Raw genomic sequence first — 18,417 nt, forward strand, 5'->3', positions numbered from 1 at the left:
GAATTGACGTCCCCCGTGTTCTGTTGCTCTCGTTTCGCGTGCATATGTCAACTAACTCTCGAGTAAAGCGTTCAAGCAAAAAATCTAACGTGGCCAGTGCAGAAAAAGCCTTTGTCTGGCAAGGATAGGCCGGACCGGTGATTGAGTGCCTGCCTAATCGGCTGTGATAAGGGGGGTGTGCTCTGTTGGAACTTGGCGTCGACACAGGGGAAAGCAATGTTGTGACTGCTCGTTTCCCCGAGGGTCGTAACGACAAGGAAGCTCCGGCGCTGACTTGCTTGTTGACGAGTGAATTGTGATCGGGTTCAGGGGATAGACTTAAGCGGCTTGGCTTTCAGGTAATAGAGCTTGGAGGTGGCATCCAAACTAAAAACCGTCCGTCTGAGTGAAGGACAACAGAAGCTTCGTATAGAGTCTGTGCGTTGCGCAGTGGTAATAGTAAATCTGAAGATCAAATGAAAATTCCCTAACAAACACGATCTAACACCCCAGTCGCCCATCCACTACCAGCACTACGGCCAAAACCCCAGGCCTTGGCGGGCACCAGGACTCTGGAATGATGGACCCTCCGTCCTCTCCCCTTCTGAGGCCAGTCCAAAGAAGTGTAGTCAGATGCCGCGCCAGGGCCGGCTCACTGCCCCTCTCCCTTATACAGTTGGAACGATCGCCAGTGCGTCGGGCTATCTCACCAGCCTGTTGGGTGCTGTAGGAGCATCCACAATTCCGTGCCTACTGTACAATTGTTTCCAACATCCAAGGTTAGGGAACGTCTCGTAGGGTACTGTAGATCCTGGGCCGAAAAACGTCGGGTTTGAAGATGGATACTTGGGAGGAGGTCAAAATCTGGAAAGAGAAATTATATTATTAGAGTGATGTGTTACCCTCGGCTGTTGTGCGACGCAAGTTTTGTAGCATGCTCCACGATGGGGTTTTTCCGTGAGCAAGCAAAGCAAAGAAAGTTATATGCATTCATTTGGGTCCATGGTTGCGAATCGTCAACGTAGAATAAATAGGGAGGAGAGCGATGGAGACGGTGGAGTTGGTCAGAAGACGTTAGTGTCCAAAGAAGCAATGCAGTAGGGAAAGAAAGGGTTACAGCACAGGCAGGATGAATCCTTCCGCCCTGCGTTCCATTTCCATTAGTACATGACCATTGGTGATGAATCTGCCTTTGTCGCCGTACCTGCCTACCTCAGAAGTACTGTGCCGTATAACCTGCTTCCTGTCACCTGCAAAGGTTATGTGAGTGGAGGGAGTGATGTAGTTTGGATTGGCCCAGACGTACTTGCCTTGCACTACATTGGATCTAATCGGCATTTGAGCCGCCAAGTGCCGCCGCGTGCCTTCCAACAAGCCACCACAAGGTGACAGCATCGAGGAAGAATGGAAGCTGCATGCTTCGGCCGCCTTCCTTGTAGGTTGCCAGGACTTGACACACAAGAGTGTACTCTGTACCTGTGACACAGGTAGAATTGGGGGTCTTTCTCTGGAATTCCCAGGGTTGGTGCGAGGGTATGTACTTGTAGAACCCTACCAACCAAGTAGCCAATCCACATCCCGAGTCCATGGTAGCTTTCGATTGCCTTCCCGTCGCATCGTGCATTTGCATACGCCTCTTTTGCAGATCGTCCTAACGTTCCAAACGAAAGAATGGCAAAGTATATGGTAGCCCGATAACTATGAGTTCTCTTATTGTTTCGGTACTTGAAACCACAGCATTCCCTGGCCCAAGCACGCGTGCCAACTTAAAGCTACCTCATAGCGTACAGATCGTGAGTTATGTACAGAAGGAACTCTAGAATCCTTCCAATGATACGTAAGAAGTCGACCATTTGTAATGGGGCTATGGGGTTGTGTATTTTAGCTCCCGTTTCTACATCTCGGCCAATCTACCAGAGACAGCCCCCCAGATTGCCAAACTAATGCATGAGAAAATAAATACACAGCGCCATTTCAAATATTAGTCGAGTTCATAGCGTTCATCACCGGCTCTACACATCCACTGTCTTTGGTGTGCGCGGGCCCCCACTGAACTCTAGCTCTAGCTCTAGCTTTCACCACGACCTTAAACGGTTTGCCAATCTTGACTCAGACAACTAACTTCAGTATGTACTTATGTCGCATTTTTCAAAGTTCTTCCGACTCGTGAGTAAATGAGTAGTATTCACATAGAACTAGGCCCGGGCGCTTCTATATGTAGTCTGTATTATTAATAAGAAGGTTTCTTAAATTAGATGGTTAAGGAAAAGAAAATATCAAAGCATCCGTATCTCAGAATCTCGTTGTATCTCGCTTAGGCAGGGGTAACCAGAACGAATTGAACATCTTACCCTTGCTTTGTCCAAGTTGCATTCATCTTTTCTTTTCCAGGTATGCGGTTACGGAGTATCACCCCTTTCACTGTTACTAGATTCCACCTCAACCTGTAATCATTAAACTCAATTTTACGGATACCAGAGTGTGATAGCATTCAGATCTCTGCATCTGGATGCTGTGACCTACCTATCTAGCGATTTCAGTCCCTCATTTCATTTCGCTACTGCTTAACAACTTGTCGAATACCGATCAACCGTCCTATATGACATGACTTGAAAGAGATATCTACGAACACATACCACGTACTGGGGACCTTTGCGACTTTTGCTCGTATGAGATGCCGCATCTGCCTGTTGCTTATTCTTAGACCAGCAACCTTACTGGTGACGCCATCAGCTGTCAGGTTGCGTTGCACAGGGGCATATGTGAGTCCGATTCGACGTCTAAGAAGGATGAAGGCTTCCCTTATTACAGTACAGTACCGACAATCCAGCGTCTCAATATTCCGACATTAACCCACAATGCAACCTCTCATAAGGCACGGAAGCAGCCTGAAAGACGCCCGGGGGTTTCTATTGGTGCTGATTTTCACATACACCCCCACAAGCCACGATCGACCCATCCTGTCGTGCCTGTGTCTTGCCTGGACATTTCTTCATTGGCCCGATTTATCTAGTTCAGGAGACCTGACAAGCATCAGCCAGCACTTCGAACCATTCGATCTGCTTCCCCAAAGCAACTGCAAACACATTTGCACTTTCTTTGCGCCACCCGAGAATTGATCTAGCGACTCACGATATCTGAGTAGACGGGCATGCATGGTCAGTAATCATAATATAAAGTCGCATATTGAGCATGTGCTACTGACGAAACCACTGTCGCACCTCAGATTGTTGATCTACTTGAATTATGTATGAGTTCCAGAACGACTCACCGCTAGAAAGCTGTCAACAGCAGTCAAGTTCTCGAACCAGCTGAACGAACGGACTGCGTACTCATCTGCCAATGGGACGGAGTACTGGGGCCCTTTTCTTTTCTTTTCTTTTCTTTTCTTTTCTTTTCTTTTCTTATCTTTTCTTTTGTCAAGTCCACTAATCTCGTCAGCCAGCCAACCAGAATACGTACATAAATGTACATACATGTTGCTTTTTTGCGCTCAGCCCCTCTGGTTCAGCAAAAGAACAGACTGGTCGATAGAGGTTTACCAGGCCAGTCGCAAATAGGTAGTAAGAAACGGTAGGGCACTAATGGTTTACCCACTAGAAACCCTTACATCAACTGTTATTGACAGCTGACATTGCCGAGGCATCCTACAACTGTCTTAGTTGACTTACACCTTAAAATCTGCCCACGCATGTCCGCAATGTTGGACATGCTAGCTAGCAGATAGTTAGGCAATTACCTAGTAGGTACTATAGTAAGCAGGGCATATCGTGGAGTGTTGCGGTATGCGGAAGTGGCTTCTTGCTATGCATTCGTCCGCATCTAACAACAACCTAGATCCCTCCCTTCTTTAAGACATCAGGGCAGGGAAACAAGGCCAGCTATTGGCCCACCCAACGCTCTCTCTTGAACACCCCGTGGCCTGTGCAAGGAAGTCCTGAAGATCTGATCTGTCACTAGATATCAGCTAGTAGCCATGCGAGCGAATTTGTGAGCCATACGCCGTCATTCTATATCAAAATAAACCCCAACCCCACAACAACCACAGGTAGATATCATCACGGGATCACCACGGTGCAGCCACAGTTCTTTGACCTCGACAACATTTCATTCTGAGACAAAACCGCAAACCTACACCCATCCATCACCATTCTCCACACAATACCTTGCTAGAATATAGCTATTGTAGATACGGATAGGAAATAGATAATTCGAATAGTTCGTTGCGCAACGTTGTCTGATCCAATTCTCCAGGTTAGGAGCACTGTATAACATTATTTTTAGCAGGCCGACTATCTTACCCTTGGATGGTCTTCTAAAACATGACCAATAAATCTCATGAACAGTCCCATACCGAAAATGAGGATATCAGGGTGCGTCCATTCAGCAATCACGATTGCTGAATGAGATCATGTCCGAGCAGCCGAGATTTCGAGGGATCCGCAACAACACGGGGAGGCATGATCGACTCCGTTTTCATGCTTTTAATGACGAGGGAATGACTATTGCTTACATGCTAGTTTTGACAGTTCGGCGACTATCGGTAAGCCGCGGTTTTTATCGTTTCTAATCCATCAGTCCATCATGATTTTCCTTTAAAAGGCCAAATTACACCATGCACCGAGAAACGACATGTCTTATTTGAGTATCGATAGTAGTATAGTGTGAGTCAGAACGAGGCACAACGCCAGCTACGCTATGAACGATATCAGGAACTGGAGGATACACAGTTCCGTGCTAATGCCTAGGTAATGTTGGGTCAGCTAGGGATGCTGTGGTAGGGACCTAAGATACGATGGTAGCCAGCTAGCCAACGTTGGCACATTTTGTCCTGATCTAAGACGAACGGCGACTATCGATCGCATTCGCCTAGAGGCCCCAGTCTGTATGCATATCGACCCAGATTGCTATCTACCACCCTTCTCCACTAACATCAAGCACGAATTGATTAACAGATCGAAATGCCCCATCTACTAATCTATGTAGCTTCCACGAGAAGCTGGCTCGGATCTTGTGTCTTCCGACTGCATGTGTCGTAATCTTTTCAATAATTAGCCGCCATAGCGTCGAGACAAGCCCACAGTCGAGTTGCTTTAGGGCTAAACATCCGAGCTGAAGTTGGTTGCCAGTGGGTTGCTCTCGGACTTGATGCAATTATACCGCAGGTGATAATTTACAGCGGTGCCCATACGATATGGCTGCTGCTACCTCAGCCCAACCACGACACAGAATCAACTTTGTCATGCAGTAAACTCACATCACATTTAATTGAGAATCAATGATATCTCTCCACATCTTGCCAAGCCTGGTGGGAAGGGACGGTTGAAAATGCACGGTTGACGCCAGTGCCCGTTGGAGTCGTTAGTTCGTCAGTATCACGCTTGCAATGGTGTTCTTTACCGGGTTTCTGTAGCTTTATCGCAAGCCTAGACAATGGTTCGGAGCGTAAACCCGATTGCTCCATGGCTGTGGCTCTAAGGGTGAGTATTAGTTACGTTGTCCAGCTATTGCCAAGAAGCAACTTTAGGGCCATGAAGCTGGAGACAGCTAAACCAATCGATCAAAGCTTGATCAACATTCAAGCCTGCGCGATAGTTTAGCCGCAAGCTGAAAATATTCAAGCTATGAGCGAGCAGATACCCGCTAGTCACTATCATGCAAGGGTGTGCGCAGAACCCTCCGCGGAGTCGGGTTCTTAGGGGCGGCGAGAGCCACTCAGTTTGAAACCCCATGTGCCTTTCAAGAGCTAAGTTAGAGTTTCTTTACCGCTAACAGATGACCACTGATCCATGTCACAAGGCCTTCAGCTAGCCACCTTAGAAACGACAGGCACTGATGATAAAGAAAAAAGTATTCATTCTTTCCCGGGTATCCCAAAACTCCTGTCTAAATCTAAACAAAAACCCTTTTTGAACTATGGATTAAATACCGTACACATATGTCTCAAAACGAATACAGCTTGACCGGCAGTATCCCTGTATATAAATTCGTCCAGTTGCACGCAAATATTCCAACTTCTGTCTGGTTTCAGCGTTGGTCAAATTTCCTGGCGATCTTCCTAGTGGATGCCAGAACAGCAAATATGCGAGAAACATTGTTGGAGAGTGGGATCGACAGTAAAATAACAAGTGTGTTGATGCGGTACGGCATCGTTGTACCGTGTATTGTGTTGTAAGTCAACCACACCAGAAGGTCACCACGATGCACAGGCATCGTTGGAGTTCAAAGCGCATCGCCATGTGCAAGGATGAACTATACGAAAGATCAAATCAATGTCTTCTCGATTTTGACCAACAACTTGCCGCCTGGTATGGGGCGGGCCGTAGAGTCCATGAGTCGGATGAACCGATAGCCTGGACGTAGGCGATCGAGTCGGATGCAAGCCCAGGCAAGCAGTGGCGAGCTGCCAAGCCTGGATGAATCGTCTTCGACTTTGAACCTAAAATCACGATCGCATTAGTCTCGTATGCAAACTGAGTCGCGCAAGCGTTAGAAATAAGCAATTCGTCCCGTTCCGCTGGACAGCAAACGCTGAAAGAGCGTAATAAACACTACTCGTCATCCTGGATTGCATGTACTATGTGCTATACAGTAGTAGACACAACATTGCCGCCACCAGTGAGCGGCAAGGAATGACTCGTCATCCCAGAGTGCTTATTTGGATTTGGATTCGCAGTGCGCCCTGCTTACTGCGCACGGAATGTCTGTGTCCTCGAGCACGTCGTGTCTTGGACGATATTTGATCATATATGACAGTCAAGAAAAGCAGACCACGGTGGTGCGCAATTTATTTGATTTCGCCATGATGACCCGGTGCTTCCACGTACAACTACGGCTTGTCCGCGCTTTACAGCACGAAAGACGGTCCGAGCGTAAGGAACGGGTTCAACAAACCCGATATGTGACAGAATGAATATGTTGACGACTTACCTGATGAAGCTGAGCTCCTGGACCACCTTTGGAATATTGATGAACTGTAGAAGCGAACCATGCGGACCAAAGTCGGGATGGTCTGTCTTGCCAGCGTCCGTTTTGTCTTTGTATTTGTGCTCCTGCGTGTGCCCATCACGTTCAGTGTCGCTCGGTTTGTCTACATGCAATTCCGCCTTGATCAACGGGCGGAGGGTACTGGCGGAACGACTGACATCGGCTGCATCGCCAGCCTGTATTGGAATGTGCTGACCAGCCAAGACAGTGATTCTCAGGTTCATGGTGCGACCTGGGGCGGCATCGCTTTGGGTCTCTGTAGACGTGTTTGAGCTCTGGTAGCCCTCGGGCTTCAAGACCCAACCTTTCTCATCCGCAAACATGCCCTCGTTGAGCATCATGCCCTCATCTAAATACTGCCAGTTCATAGCGACCATTTGGACGCCGCCCCGCCAGAAGAGGCTTGGGTCTGGATTCGAACTATCAAATCTTCGGCCAGCAGGGAAAGCACGCATGAAGTACCCCTTATTATGGACGAACATCTCGCGGTGCTGTTTCTGATTGAGCTCAAGGATTCGGTTCTCGCTGATAGAGAAGATGTGGGCTGGGATCTTGGCTTCCTTCGTTGCAAGGCACTTGTAGTGCTGACTTCGCGTGTAGATGGCCAGTTTACCAAGGTTCTCACATATTTTGACCTTGGCGTTGGAGGCCTTTGAATGGGAAGGGAAAGTGCTGTTGGAGCCGGACAGAGAAAGCCCCGCAGGTTGTGATGGACGCTCATCCTCAGAGCCAGATGCATCCTCGTCGTTTGCATAGGTAGCAGGCAGATCCATGGTGCTGGGTGGAACCACGAACTTTGCTGGTGCTTTCTTGACCTTGACGAGAATCTTCCTCCGTAACTCGCCCAGCTTCGGGAGCTGTATCCTCGGTCCAATGTCGTCCAACGGCTTATCCACGAGCATCTGTCCCCACTCTTGCTTCATGATTTTGACCATCACTTCTTGCTGATCCTCATCTGCGTGTACCTCCAAACTGACAATGATGGGGAGATCATTATCAACAAATGCGGCCTCACCGACTGCTCGACACACCTCTCTGAACCCACATGGAGCAGTCAAGGTCCATCCATGTGTTACTATAGGTTCGTCCTTGGGGAAAGACTGCCTTGGGCGAGGCGCGGGTGGTTTTGCGACGTCAAGAAGATCGCCAGACTCGCGAGTTTCGAGGGGGACACGATTGAGACTTGATCTGGGCGAAGAACTTCGACTGCCAAAACTGCCACTACCACTACGGGAGCGATTGGCAGCTCTCTCGGTAAGATAATCTTCGAATTTCTCGATTACAGTCGTCGCGACGTTGGGAAACAATTCGCCCGATAATCCGCGTTTGTGATCGATCTTGGCAGACCTATTACTTGTCGTAGGAATAATGGTATCCCCGTTCCAGACATCAATCTCGATACACCTGCATCCGCGGAGGAGAACCTTTTGAAGATCCAAGTCAGTCGATCAAGCTTTAGAATGGGAATGGAGTTATGCTTTCGACATACCGTCTTGTACGCCTCAGGAGAGCTTCTATTCCAGGAAGCAAGTTGGTTCCCGACGAGATACGTGTTGTGACTGCTGCTTATGAAGTAGTTTGTGAGAGGCTTTGATAGGTCTTTTTCAGGCAAGGGCGCGGTAGCTTCCCACGAGAAGTCGGTATGCCATGTATATTTGAATTCGCCAAGTGAATAATCCTCCTTAGACAGTTCGCCAATTGCACTCTCACTCTCACCCTGTACATTTCGCAGGAATTCGGCAAATTTGGCCTTGGAAAGTCGGGGTTCTGAGCCTCGCAAGTCGTCATATGTACGGTCGAGGGTTTCCCACATCTCATTGGTGATGTGAATATCGGGAATGTTGGTGATTGGTGCTTGTGGATTCGAGTTCTGACTGGAACATTCGTCGGTCGGGAGGGGTTTATGCGTTGTATCTGAATCCCAACCGTGCATGGGAGCTGGTGAAGCAGCAGTGGTGAAGCGAACCATGCCCTTGAGAGCACCGATGGCGAGGATATTCGAGTTGCCAAAGATGGACATGGTACGCGCGCGCCGGGGCTTGTCACCCTTTGCGCTGCGGTGTCGCTAGGTTATGAGATTAGCGAAAGCGCGTGAATAACTGGACGAGTTTCATGACATACTATGAGTCCGCAGAGAGGCATGATGGCGGGCTGTGATTTCTGCGAGCGGACTGGAACTTGAAGCTGGCGATATCGGCTATAGTTAAACGGCCAGAACCATTGGAGCGAAAGGGGTGCCCCGCTGGCCTAGCCAAACATACAGCACAGAGAAAGGTCCCGGATTTCTCAGTTTACAGTCACTCTTGATCACCGTTGTTGAGCTTTTTAAGAACAAATCCGTTTCTGACTTGGCAGGAGTGAGTAGGTAAGACGGAAGGTGAGAAAGGAAAGAAAAGGGACTAGATAGATGCATTAGATGTCAGCACCCCCATTTGATAGGCGATAAATTAGGCGGGCCGTGGCCCAAGAGACGGATGGGCAGACAACCTTGCTAGCAGGCGAGTCCAGGTCTTAGTGGACGGGCTGCTAGCGTCCTGCAGCACAGCCCTAGGGGAACAGGGGGAACAGCTGGAGTAAGACTGGACACGGAGCTGGGGCTGAGAAAAGGATTGTAGCATGGAGGCTTGGGGGCCAAGACGTGATTGGAGAGATTGGTTGTAATTGTTATGTGTTTGACCACAATTACAGTCAGGCAGCATAATGAAGCTGGGCAGCATTAAGGCTGTGTTCCCCGTGTCACTTCAGGTGAAATTATGATTGTTTTAAAGGCAGGTAACTTAAAGTGGGAGCAGCGACAACGTTGACATCAACGGTCATATGATCGCCTATTCGACGAACCGTATCTGGGCCCAGCTGCCAGCGGTTAGTGGCTTCGCCTCTGTTGGGGGATAGTTATGAGATCATAGGAAGAACATTCAAGTTGTCAGCGTCACTATCGACTCTTTCAAATGCATCAACACTTTAAATATTAATACACAGCCATCTCACTCAGTCAAAGTCGGTAACTTACCGCTGTTCTATGATCAAATTATTACCTACCTGCATGAACAAACAACAATAAGCAGCTGCCTAATAAACATTGTTCTTTTTTCTGCACGTTGCAGAGTGCTCACATATATCCAACAGCGACACAGCCAGCAACAATATCATGAGCTTCAGGAATGAATACGAAGAACAGGTGCGAGCCTGGGGCTTCAACCGTGTTGTTACTTGGAGTGATTCCCCGTAAGTCATCATCCCAACTCATGTTCCCTGTCCCATCAGGCACAACCGCCCTGTCGCTTTGGAAATGAGGCTCTTACACAGCCTCCGCAAGCCCCATCTTCATTCTAACCTCAAGACAGAAACACTCACTATCCACCTCATTCTCATGCGTCCTTGACTACCCATCTAATCACCCAAGGGTCGATGACCTTGTGGTATCCCCAAGAGGAAGACAACCAGAAGCAGCTATACACCGTTGGATCACGTATTGATGTTGATGCGGGAAGAGTTCACGAAGTTATCATCGGAGGGAGTGGGTGTACCATGGTAATTGGTGAATGAAGGATTCCACAGTTTCAATATTTCTAATTTTCAACAATATCTCCGATTGACAATAAATCACAAGTTCATCTTTTAATAGCAACACCTTGTGTTTAATCTAAATTCGTAGCATGATTGTTCTTGATGAAATATTGTTTCAATGCGAAATGTCAAAATGTGCAAAGGTCTAGGGTAGTGAATTTGGACAAATTGGGTTGACAAAAAAGTTCACCAGTTTACAAACAACATAAACACAGCGCAATTCACAGTAAGGCATTCAAGATGGACCAGCTCTAGGCGAAAAATGTGGAATGATGGAATTTAACCACCTACATTGGACGAACAGGGAATCGAACCCTGGACCACTCCCAGATCAGACATCGTTGGTTGAACGAATCATGCTAAGGGAGTATTATACCACTAAACCATTCGCCCGAAGTTGTTGACTTGCGGTGACAAAGTACGGCATATTCGCACTGGTTCCGTTGCGCCGCATATGGACCTCCAAATTTGCAACCGAGACGAGCTTTGAACGCCTGGCAGGGTGCTGTTACGGGGATGGACGGGATGAATCAGGCTTGGGGCGAGAGCCGAGAGCCGAATGAGATTTCAAACATGATCCGAATCAGAAATCATGTTCCGCATCCGAGTCATAGAGAAAAGGCGGCGTTTGCGGGGGAGAAATCGGAGAGGTTGGTCCCCGTTATTCCATGTGAAAGAAGAGATGAGAGTTTTGGTTTGCTTACTTAGAATTAGAATGGATGAAGATCATCGTCGTGGGGTTGTCGGTCTAACATCTGAAGATAAGCTACATGACAGGCCAATGGCGCTGATAGTCGGACGATCTGTGGATAGGAATAGGAGCAGTTGCATGTCGATCCCGGAGAATTTCATTGGGATATGAACGACTTTCCGAATTGCCATTCTATTCACAGTATGAATTGATATCGTCTACTTCGATAAAAGCGTCTGTCTTGGTGCCGAAATGGTAGCACTGTTACCATTGGATGTGCTCATGGTTGAGAACAGTCTTGACAGACGTGAACGTTTTGCAAGAACACCAAGGAATGAACATGCAATGTACCGGGAAGTAAAAGCCTATCCTCAATCGTATGAACTTGCTCGGCTATATTTGGGCGTTGGCAGAAACCATGTGTAAATGCAACCCCCCGCTCGTCTCGTTTGGTCGATGGATGGAACCTTTGAGTTATTGCACCTCCCCACTCTGGAAGCATCTCGTTCATCGCGTGTAACGTCATCCGGAGCACAAGGCTTTGTTCAAGTCGAGAGGTTGGGCCAATTGCCTTTATGAGGAAGCGGGAGCGGAGGCTAATTCAACTCACATCATCGGGCTGCCCATATAGGCAAAGTGAAACTAGTGTTAGGCAATGCTATGATTTCACTTTCAATAGCTAGCTGACTGTCACATCTGAAAGCTTGATTGAATGTCTGCATCTTACGGGCGGCTCACGCACATCAAGCCAGAATGCTTACGAGGGGCCGGGGATGGCGATGAGGAGAAAGGCGTCGTAATCAATGCACGATAGAATTCGGCTTCTCCTCTTTTCGGTGGTATTCGTTGACATTTCTGATCTTGGCCAAAGTATGTGTAGACAATTGACGATGTGTGAAGTTACTAGCGCACTCAACAAATAAGACGTGGTGATGGAGACAGACAGTTTAGTGACAGTATGTACGCTATCCGTACAGTTCCAAAACATAGTATCGAGAAAACAAGCATAGTCATTGGCCTGTAAACAAAGTCGTCGCGAGCATGGCGTGGCTGTACGCGTTGATAAACAAATCAGAGTTCGCAGACTGCAACCGTGGCCAGGTTTTGGGAAAGTATCCCAAAGCCTCAGAGGGTGAAGCTTGATTCGAGTCGCATAATGTTTCTCTACCTTACTAACCCTTGTCTATCTTATCTTACCCTATCCTGTTTCTACTGCTCTACTCTATTTGCCTGGCCTATATGTGAAAGATACTTGGGTACTTACCTGCACTAAGCGAGTGGGCGGTTCTGGTCTGGAACCGTTACTAATTTGTTCTCTCATGGAAATCGTACGTTGTCAATTGGGTCACATTTTGAAACGCTCCGGTGTAGGTGGTCAGTGTGTTTGCAACACGTTATAAGTGTATTTTACCTTGACTGTATGTTTCGGTATCGACTGTATGGATCCCTTTGAGTTCAGTACTTATTCAACACACGGAGATGACGGCATGAAGAAATCATGATGCAGCCATATCGTATTGAATTGGCCGGTGATGTATCCAGCAAGGTAGTTGCTCGCCGGCCGGTCTGCAACATGAGTTGCTGCATCGCCTCTGATGATACAACGCCAGCATCAGCATCAGCATCAGCATCGTATCCACGGGAGAGGCGCTCGGACGGCTTGCGTGTTTTATTTGACTTTATTCTTGTTCAGCCACAGCCATAGGTGACAGTCAGAACTAAAATCTGCAATAAACAGGCCAGAGGGGACAAGGCAGCACAGTAACGCTGCAGGCTGTAACTCAGCCCATCGTTGTACAGCGTCATGTCAGCCGTCCTCAGTGAGTGAGCGAGCTTTCGGTGGCTTTCGGCTGGTCGTCATGGAACTGGACGAGACAGTAAGTGACCGCAAGACTGGGTGTGTGTCCGCTAACAGCAGCCCTGCAATATAAGAAAAAGCGGCGCTGTGTGTTGTCATATAGCAAGTGGTCAGTGCTGTACTATAGAGACCTATACTGACGGGTTCAATTCCTTGATGCGGTCAAACTCGAATCACAAAGGATCTGACGCCTGTAAGATGATGGTTTGTTCTCAGAGAGCAATTTCGCTGCCAATCCTCTCACGTGTGAGAATGTCAAAACTTGATCTGCTCGGCCATTCCAATGATACCGCATGCTTTGGCTGGTTGTGGCTGCCGCATGTACATGCATGGCTTTGCAACTCAATCCTCGTAAAGGTTTTCATCTGCAAGTTAGTAGGTAGCCTGATACCGAGAGTAAATGTAACAAACCTAATCAGAGTAGCAGCAGATGGACGTCTCGAGGTAACCTCGAATGGCGGACGGGTCGTGCATGATCTGAGTGAGTACGTACGTACGTATGCACGCACATGTACAGGAGAGTATGCTTAGTCAATTAAATTCCCTTGGTGTCAAATCAACCTCTTGGTTGAATCATGTTTGTTATCTCTTTGGAGACCGCATTGAAATGAAACCTTGGCGCCTCTGAATCGAGGAGATTTATCCGAAGTCAATTGTCGAGTGGATAAGTTGATTGGTTATCGGCCCTTGGGCGGTTGTCGAAACGTCCAATCTACCTAGCCCACCTCAATCGTATTAGGATCGGAAGTATCAATGGATGTGCCTTGGCTAGTGCGAGAGCTCTGAGTTGGGTTAGCTGTTGGTTGCAGGCAGGACGTAGGTACGGCCTAGTCTAACTGCTACGTAGCGGAGTAGCTGTGTTGTTATCCTAGCCTAGGACCGAGACTAAACAAACCTCCACTTTCTTCCCGTCATATCATGGATGGTCTAACTAGCGATTTTGCGATAGTCCCATCTCATCTCTCCTCCCGTCCAGGCTTGCAGAAACTCAGATTTCGTCTCTTCCGGGACAGAGGCAGCTCTAGCCTTCAATTTCCTGCGCCTTTTGTCACGTCAGCGCTCTTCTCCGTCTCGTCCGTCTACCGACTAATCCGCTTTGGCTGTGGCTGCTTCATTCTGTTCTTGGCCTGGCTTGTTGTTGATGCTCGCGTCTCGTCTCGACATGATCCATCCCCTGCTCGGTTTGGTCTCACCCCTCACATGGATCTCATACCTCACCTCAACAAACAACCAGGTTCTCCTTGTCCGGGAGTTCCCCTCATGCGACCGTCAACTCCGCCAAAACTGTCATGGATCTTTAAACTCGACTCCACCTCGTCCAACCTCTTCTCTGTCTTCTACTCTTCTCACCTCTCATATCTTTGAGCTTCCTTTTGCTTTTATTTCTTTTTCATAGTTCTGAGAACCAACCAATTCCACCTGTTGCAATACCAGTCCCGACCATTTCACACACCGAGCTCCTTCACTCTATCCTTCCTCACGCCTGAGTAGAACACGGGATAGTTCATGTTTGACGGCATGGAGGCGCCTATGTACCAGTGAACGATCGTCTTTGCTCGTTGAGGAGCCTCATAAGCTTCCTTCCGAGCACCCATTACCTCTTGCTTCCGATAGCATCTCACGGGCCAGGAGTGCAAACAGTTTGGTCCAATGGGCAATGAACAATCCGCCGAAACCCCTCGCGGGCATCGGAAACTATCCAAGCCACCCCACTGCAGCCAGACAACAGCAGCTGGTCTGCCATACGCTGCTGCTGCCGTGACGCCCAATTGTGAGCACTACTCCAACTCGTATCTTGTTGGATCGCTGCCGCCTACTCCTAATAAGGCTTCATCCACGAGGAGGGTGGCGCCTGGGCTTGGTATAGCCGTCCCTGCTAGTGACGTTGTTAGTCCTGTGACAAGTCCTACTTGTAGAGAATCCCGGCGTGATTCAATGCGACGAAGGTCATCAGTCCAGTCAGAGCAGTCTCCCAGGTTGCCAAGCTTCCTCAACAGCTCCAGGGCGAGCTCTATGGCCCAAGATAGCGGTTACCGCACACTCGCCCGCGCTGATAGGTTTGTGCAACGTGTCTATGCTTGTTGATAAATAGAGCTGACTGCCTCAAAAATAGCATGCCCGTTGCAGTACCGTCTGGCTCTACTGGCTACAATACGAGAGCTGCTGAGCTTAAATCGCTTCTCGGTGCTAAAGAGAAGCTTCCTAGCGAGCCTATCACCTCCAAATTTAAGATCCATTCTGATGAGGCCGGCCAGGATGTAACAGATGACAACAACAACGCCTATCATTCTGCGGGCTCTTCCATCAGCAGGACGAATTCAGACGTTTCTCTCTACATGCCAATGCGCCGCCGCTCCGTCGTGCAAATCCCAGGCGTAGCAACTAGAGCCCACCATTCCAATCCCCCGGTCTCAGCCAAATCGAGCTTCCGCAAGAGTCTCCCACCAACTCCAAGTCAATCCCGGCACAATTCGATCGAGTCTGGCATGGCAAGACGTATGTCGATGCCTACCACAATCACATCGCAAACCCACTCTTCAGGCAGGGCCGTTACGCCAGTGGAAGCCGACTACAAGCAACTAGGTGGTATGAAATTTGGATCTCTGCGCATCACCAACGGAGCACCGGTGACTTCCCCAGTGCCCGAAAATGACGTCAAGCAACAAGGGGCTTCTAAGTCGACACTAGCAACCCCTTGTGCGGATTACTTTGATGAGCAAGCCATCAATCCTACCAATTTGGTGAACGAAGGATTGAACACGGCAGAGACAAGGTCTATGACAACTGGAAAAGTCATTGCTCAAGTTCCAAGCTCCGTTGCCGAGCATTTGGGCAATACAGACAAATCTAGAACAGGTCATGGCCAAATGTCTGAGAACGGGAATGCTGTCTCATTTCCCGTTGCTGAGGTTCTGCACCTAAAGGAAGACACAACTTCAAAGCCAGACCCAAAGAAAATGCACTTGGACCTCGAACACAAAATGCTTAAAGGGTTGACAAGGTCTGACAGTGGCTTTATCCCGAGTCCCTCATCTGAGAAAACGCAGCGGACCGCGTCCCGCAATGACAGTGGTTACAGTTCCAATGTCTCTCTCCGATCATTACCTAGCTTGAGATCCGGCTTCACGGAAAAGAACACTATGACTGCGGAAAGGCTTGAAATCGACGTCTCGGGGATGAGCTCGCCTTCGGATTCAAACTCGACGCGCACTTCTTCTTTGGACCCTTCACAAACACGCAATCGGTTACCAATTCACCTCGAGGTTCCTCTATCATCAGTAGATGATGACACCTCAACTTACCCAACAAGTCCGACTAGCAGGCCATTCTCCCCATTTGCTATCGGCAGTCGGATACGCCTCTCGTCACTAAAGTCCACCCGGAGTTTCGAGCCACGAGTATCGAGCACCGCGACAACACCAATCCTCCTGTCAAAGAGCGATGATAACAGTCAACTGTCTACTATAACCCCTGATGTCACCCAGGGCGGTAGTAAGATCTCTCGCTTTCTCAACGGTTCCCGTAGGAAGGGGTCGTTCAAGAAGACGGAGAATGTATCTGTGGTTGAACAGACTGTGCCGAACAATGCTCGGGGTCTCAAGCCCAAATCGAGGCCTAGATCCAGACGATCAACACTTCGGAATGAGCCGAGCAAAGATACTCTGCACACTATCTTGAGTGTGGAGAGCCAGACTGTTGATATTGCGCCAGAACTCGGAGGAGAGGAAACAACCAAGAGTGTCGAAAAACTCGCAGCCAAGAAACCGTCTCGACGGCAATCCTGGCGCCGGTCTATCGCTCAGATATTTGGTACCCGAAGCGCAGACGCCAGTCCTACAATAAGCTCCTTGCCTGAGCCAACCCCGAGACGCCCTTCAACCGCCATGGGATTATCTTCCCAGCACTTTGGGCCTGTCTCTGGGACTCGAGCTGCAAGCTCCCGGTCTTCTCGGCCAGTGCCCAGGAAAACTGCCAGCAGCTCTGGCAGCTTGCCCTCACCGACGCGAAAGACCAACACCATGCCAGGCACGCAAGAGCGACGAGATAAGCCCGAGTTGGCTCATCTTCGTACCAATAGCTCAGCACCAAATCTGTCAGCGAGTCGTCGAATGTCGCTCGGCCCATCTCAGATTGAGACTCAACAAGGCTCACGCATAAGAGCCTCGCCTCCTGTGAGCATGCAGAACAGAAATTCCAAATCTTCGCGAGGCAAGCAGGGGCACAGCCGTTCCATGACCCCTTCTTTCCCCATCAACTCTCGGCCCACTGGCAGGCGACTTTCTCTGCCTCAAGACTATGGTCGGACAACACCCCAGAATCGCCACGTCTCGCACGGCCGCACGGAGTCACGTAACTCGAACCGAGGCATGCCTATAAGCCCAGGGGGTAACATGGGTTCACGATCGGGGTTTCCTGTACAACAACCCAGGGTTCTGTCATACTCGAGCAACGGTACGCAGCAGACTGGACCGGCTATCTCGCAGTCGAGTCATAATCGTCGGGCATCGGCACCAGCACAGCCGCGTCCGGGGCCTGGTAGGCCACGCTCAAGAAGCAGCACTACGTTGATGCAGATGCAGCAACAAATGGAGATGCAGATGCAACAGCAGCAACAGCAGCAACAGCAGCAACAGCAGCAACAGCAGCAACAGCAGCAACAGCAGCAACAGCAGCAACAGCAGCAACAGCAGCAACAGCAGCAACAGCAGCAACAGCAGCAACAGCAGCAACAGCAGCAACAGCAGCAACAGCAGCAACAGCAGCAACAATATCAGCAGCAGCAACAATATCAGCAGCAGCAACAATATCAGCAGCAGCAACTTCGTCCCCAATCATCTCTTCAAGCATGGGCGCCAATGGATATGTACACTCTCAAACAGCAACTACAGCAGAATTACATGATACAGAACCAGGCCCTGGTCTATGGGGCATCCAACATGGCTCAACAGTATCCCAACATATATGTCACTGGCCCCGTTCCCAACCAACCGACTCACGGTAGGCAAAACTCGCAGGGTGGTGGAATGTATGCTCAAGACCCTCCATTCCGGGTCCTCCATAGCTATAACTCACCAGCATATCGACACGCTCCCATCTGGAGCCAATAGCCTAAAGGCTCGTTTTCCGTTTCTTTGCATTCACTGAGATACCATATTTGATGGAAAAGATTTATTATTTCATTGGTTCTATGCTCGGCGTTTTACTTGGGTATAACCAGCCTTTCCTAGGGGTATTGGGATTGGCCCACAGCGTCCACACGCATCCATTACACACATTGTCATTCATTCCAAGAAATTGCATGCGCATCTTACGATCGAGGAAAAATGTTATCGGA

At 49.0% G+C, this 18,417-nt stretch overlaps 4 protein-coding genes and 1 non-coding gene across 5 annotated transcripts; 3 read left to right on the top strand and 2 right to left on the bottom strand.

Moving 5' to 3' along the window:
• Window positions 1-6,243: 6,243 nt before the first annotated feature.
• On the bottom strand, window positions 6,244-9,108 carry FGSG_08790 (uncharacterized protein; the record flags this gene model as incomplete). The annotated part of the gene is made up of 4 exons (XM_011321629.1): window positions 6,244-6,418; window positions 6,910-8,390; window positions 8,456-9,031; window positions 9,088-9,108. 4 exons carry the CDS (start codon window positions 9,106-9,108, stop codon window positions 6,244-6,246), a joined length of 2,253 nt encoding a protein of 750 aa, XP_011319931.1.
• An 804-nt stretch (window positions 9,109-9,912) lies between these two features.
• On the top strand, window positions 9,913-10,561 carry FGSG_13296 (uncharacterized protein). Its single transcript, XM_011321630.1, has 2 exons — window positions 9,913-10,191; window positions 10,311-10,561. Exons 1-2 carry the CDS (start codon window positions 10,115-10,117, stop codon window positions 10,510-10,512), a joined length of 279 nt encoding a protein of 92 aa, XP_011319932.1. The 5' UTR covers window positions 9,913-10,114; the 3' UTR covers window positions 10,513-10,561.
• A 265-nt stretch (window positions 10,562-10,826) lies between these two features.
• Window positions 10,827-10,926, bottom strand: FGSG_20698. The gene has a single exon. It is a non-coding gene; the product is annotated as a tRNA-Ala (tRNA).
• A 3,508-nt stretch (window positions 10,927-14,434) lies between these two features.
• FGSG_13297 (uncharacterized protein) lies at window positions 14,435-16,701 on the top strand (the record flags this gene model as incomplete). Its single annotated transcript, XM_011321631.1, has 3 exons — window positions 14,435-15,139; window positions 15,196-16,574; window positions 16,655-16,701. Exons 1-3 carry the CDS (start codon window positions 14,733-14,735, stop codon window positions 16,699-16,701), a joined length of 1,833 nt encoding a protein of 610 aa, XP_011319933.1. The 5' UTR covers window positions 14,435-14,732.
• Window positions 16,702-17,650: 949 nt separating this feature from the next.
• On the top strand, window positions 17,651-18,190 carry FGSG_13298 (uncharacterized protein; the record flags this gene model as incomplete). The annotated part of the gene is made up of 1 exon (XM_011321632.1): window positions 17,651-18,190. One exon carries the CDS (start codon window positions 17,651-17,653, stop codon window positions 18,188-18,190), a length of 540 nt encoding a protein of 179 aa, XP_011319934.1.
• Window positions 18,191-18,417: the final 227 nt, after the last annotated feature.

This window comes from Fusarium graminearum, chromosome 2, assembly GCF_000240135.3.
Source record: "Fusarium graminearum PH-1 chromosome 2, whole genome shotgun sequence".
Taxonomy (NCBI): domain Eukaryota; kingdom Fungi; phylum Ascomycota; class Sordariomycetes; order Hypocreales; family Nectriaceae; genus Fusarium; species Fusarium graminearum.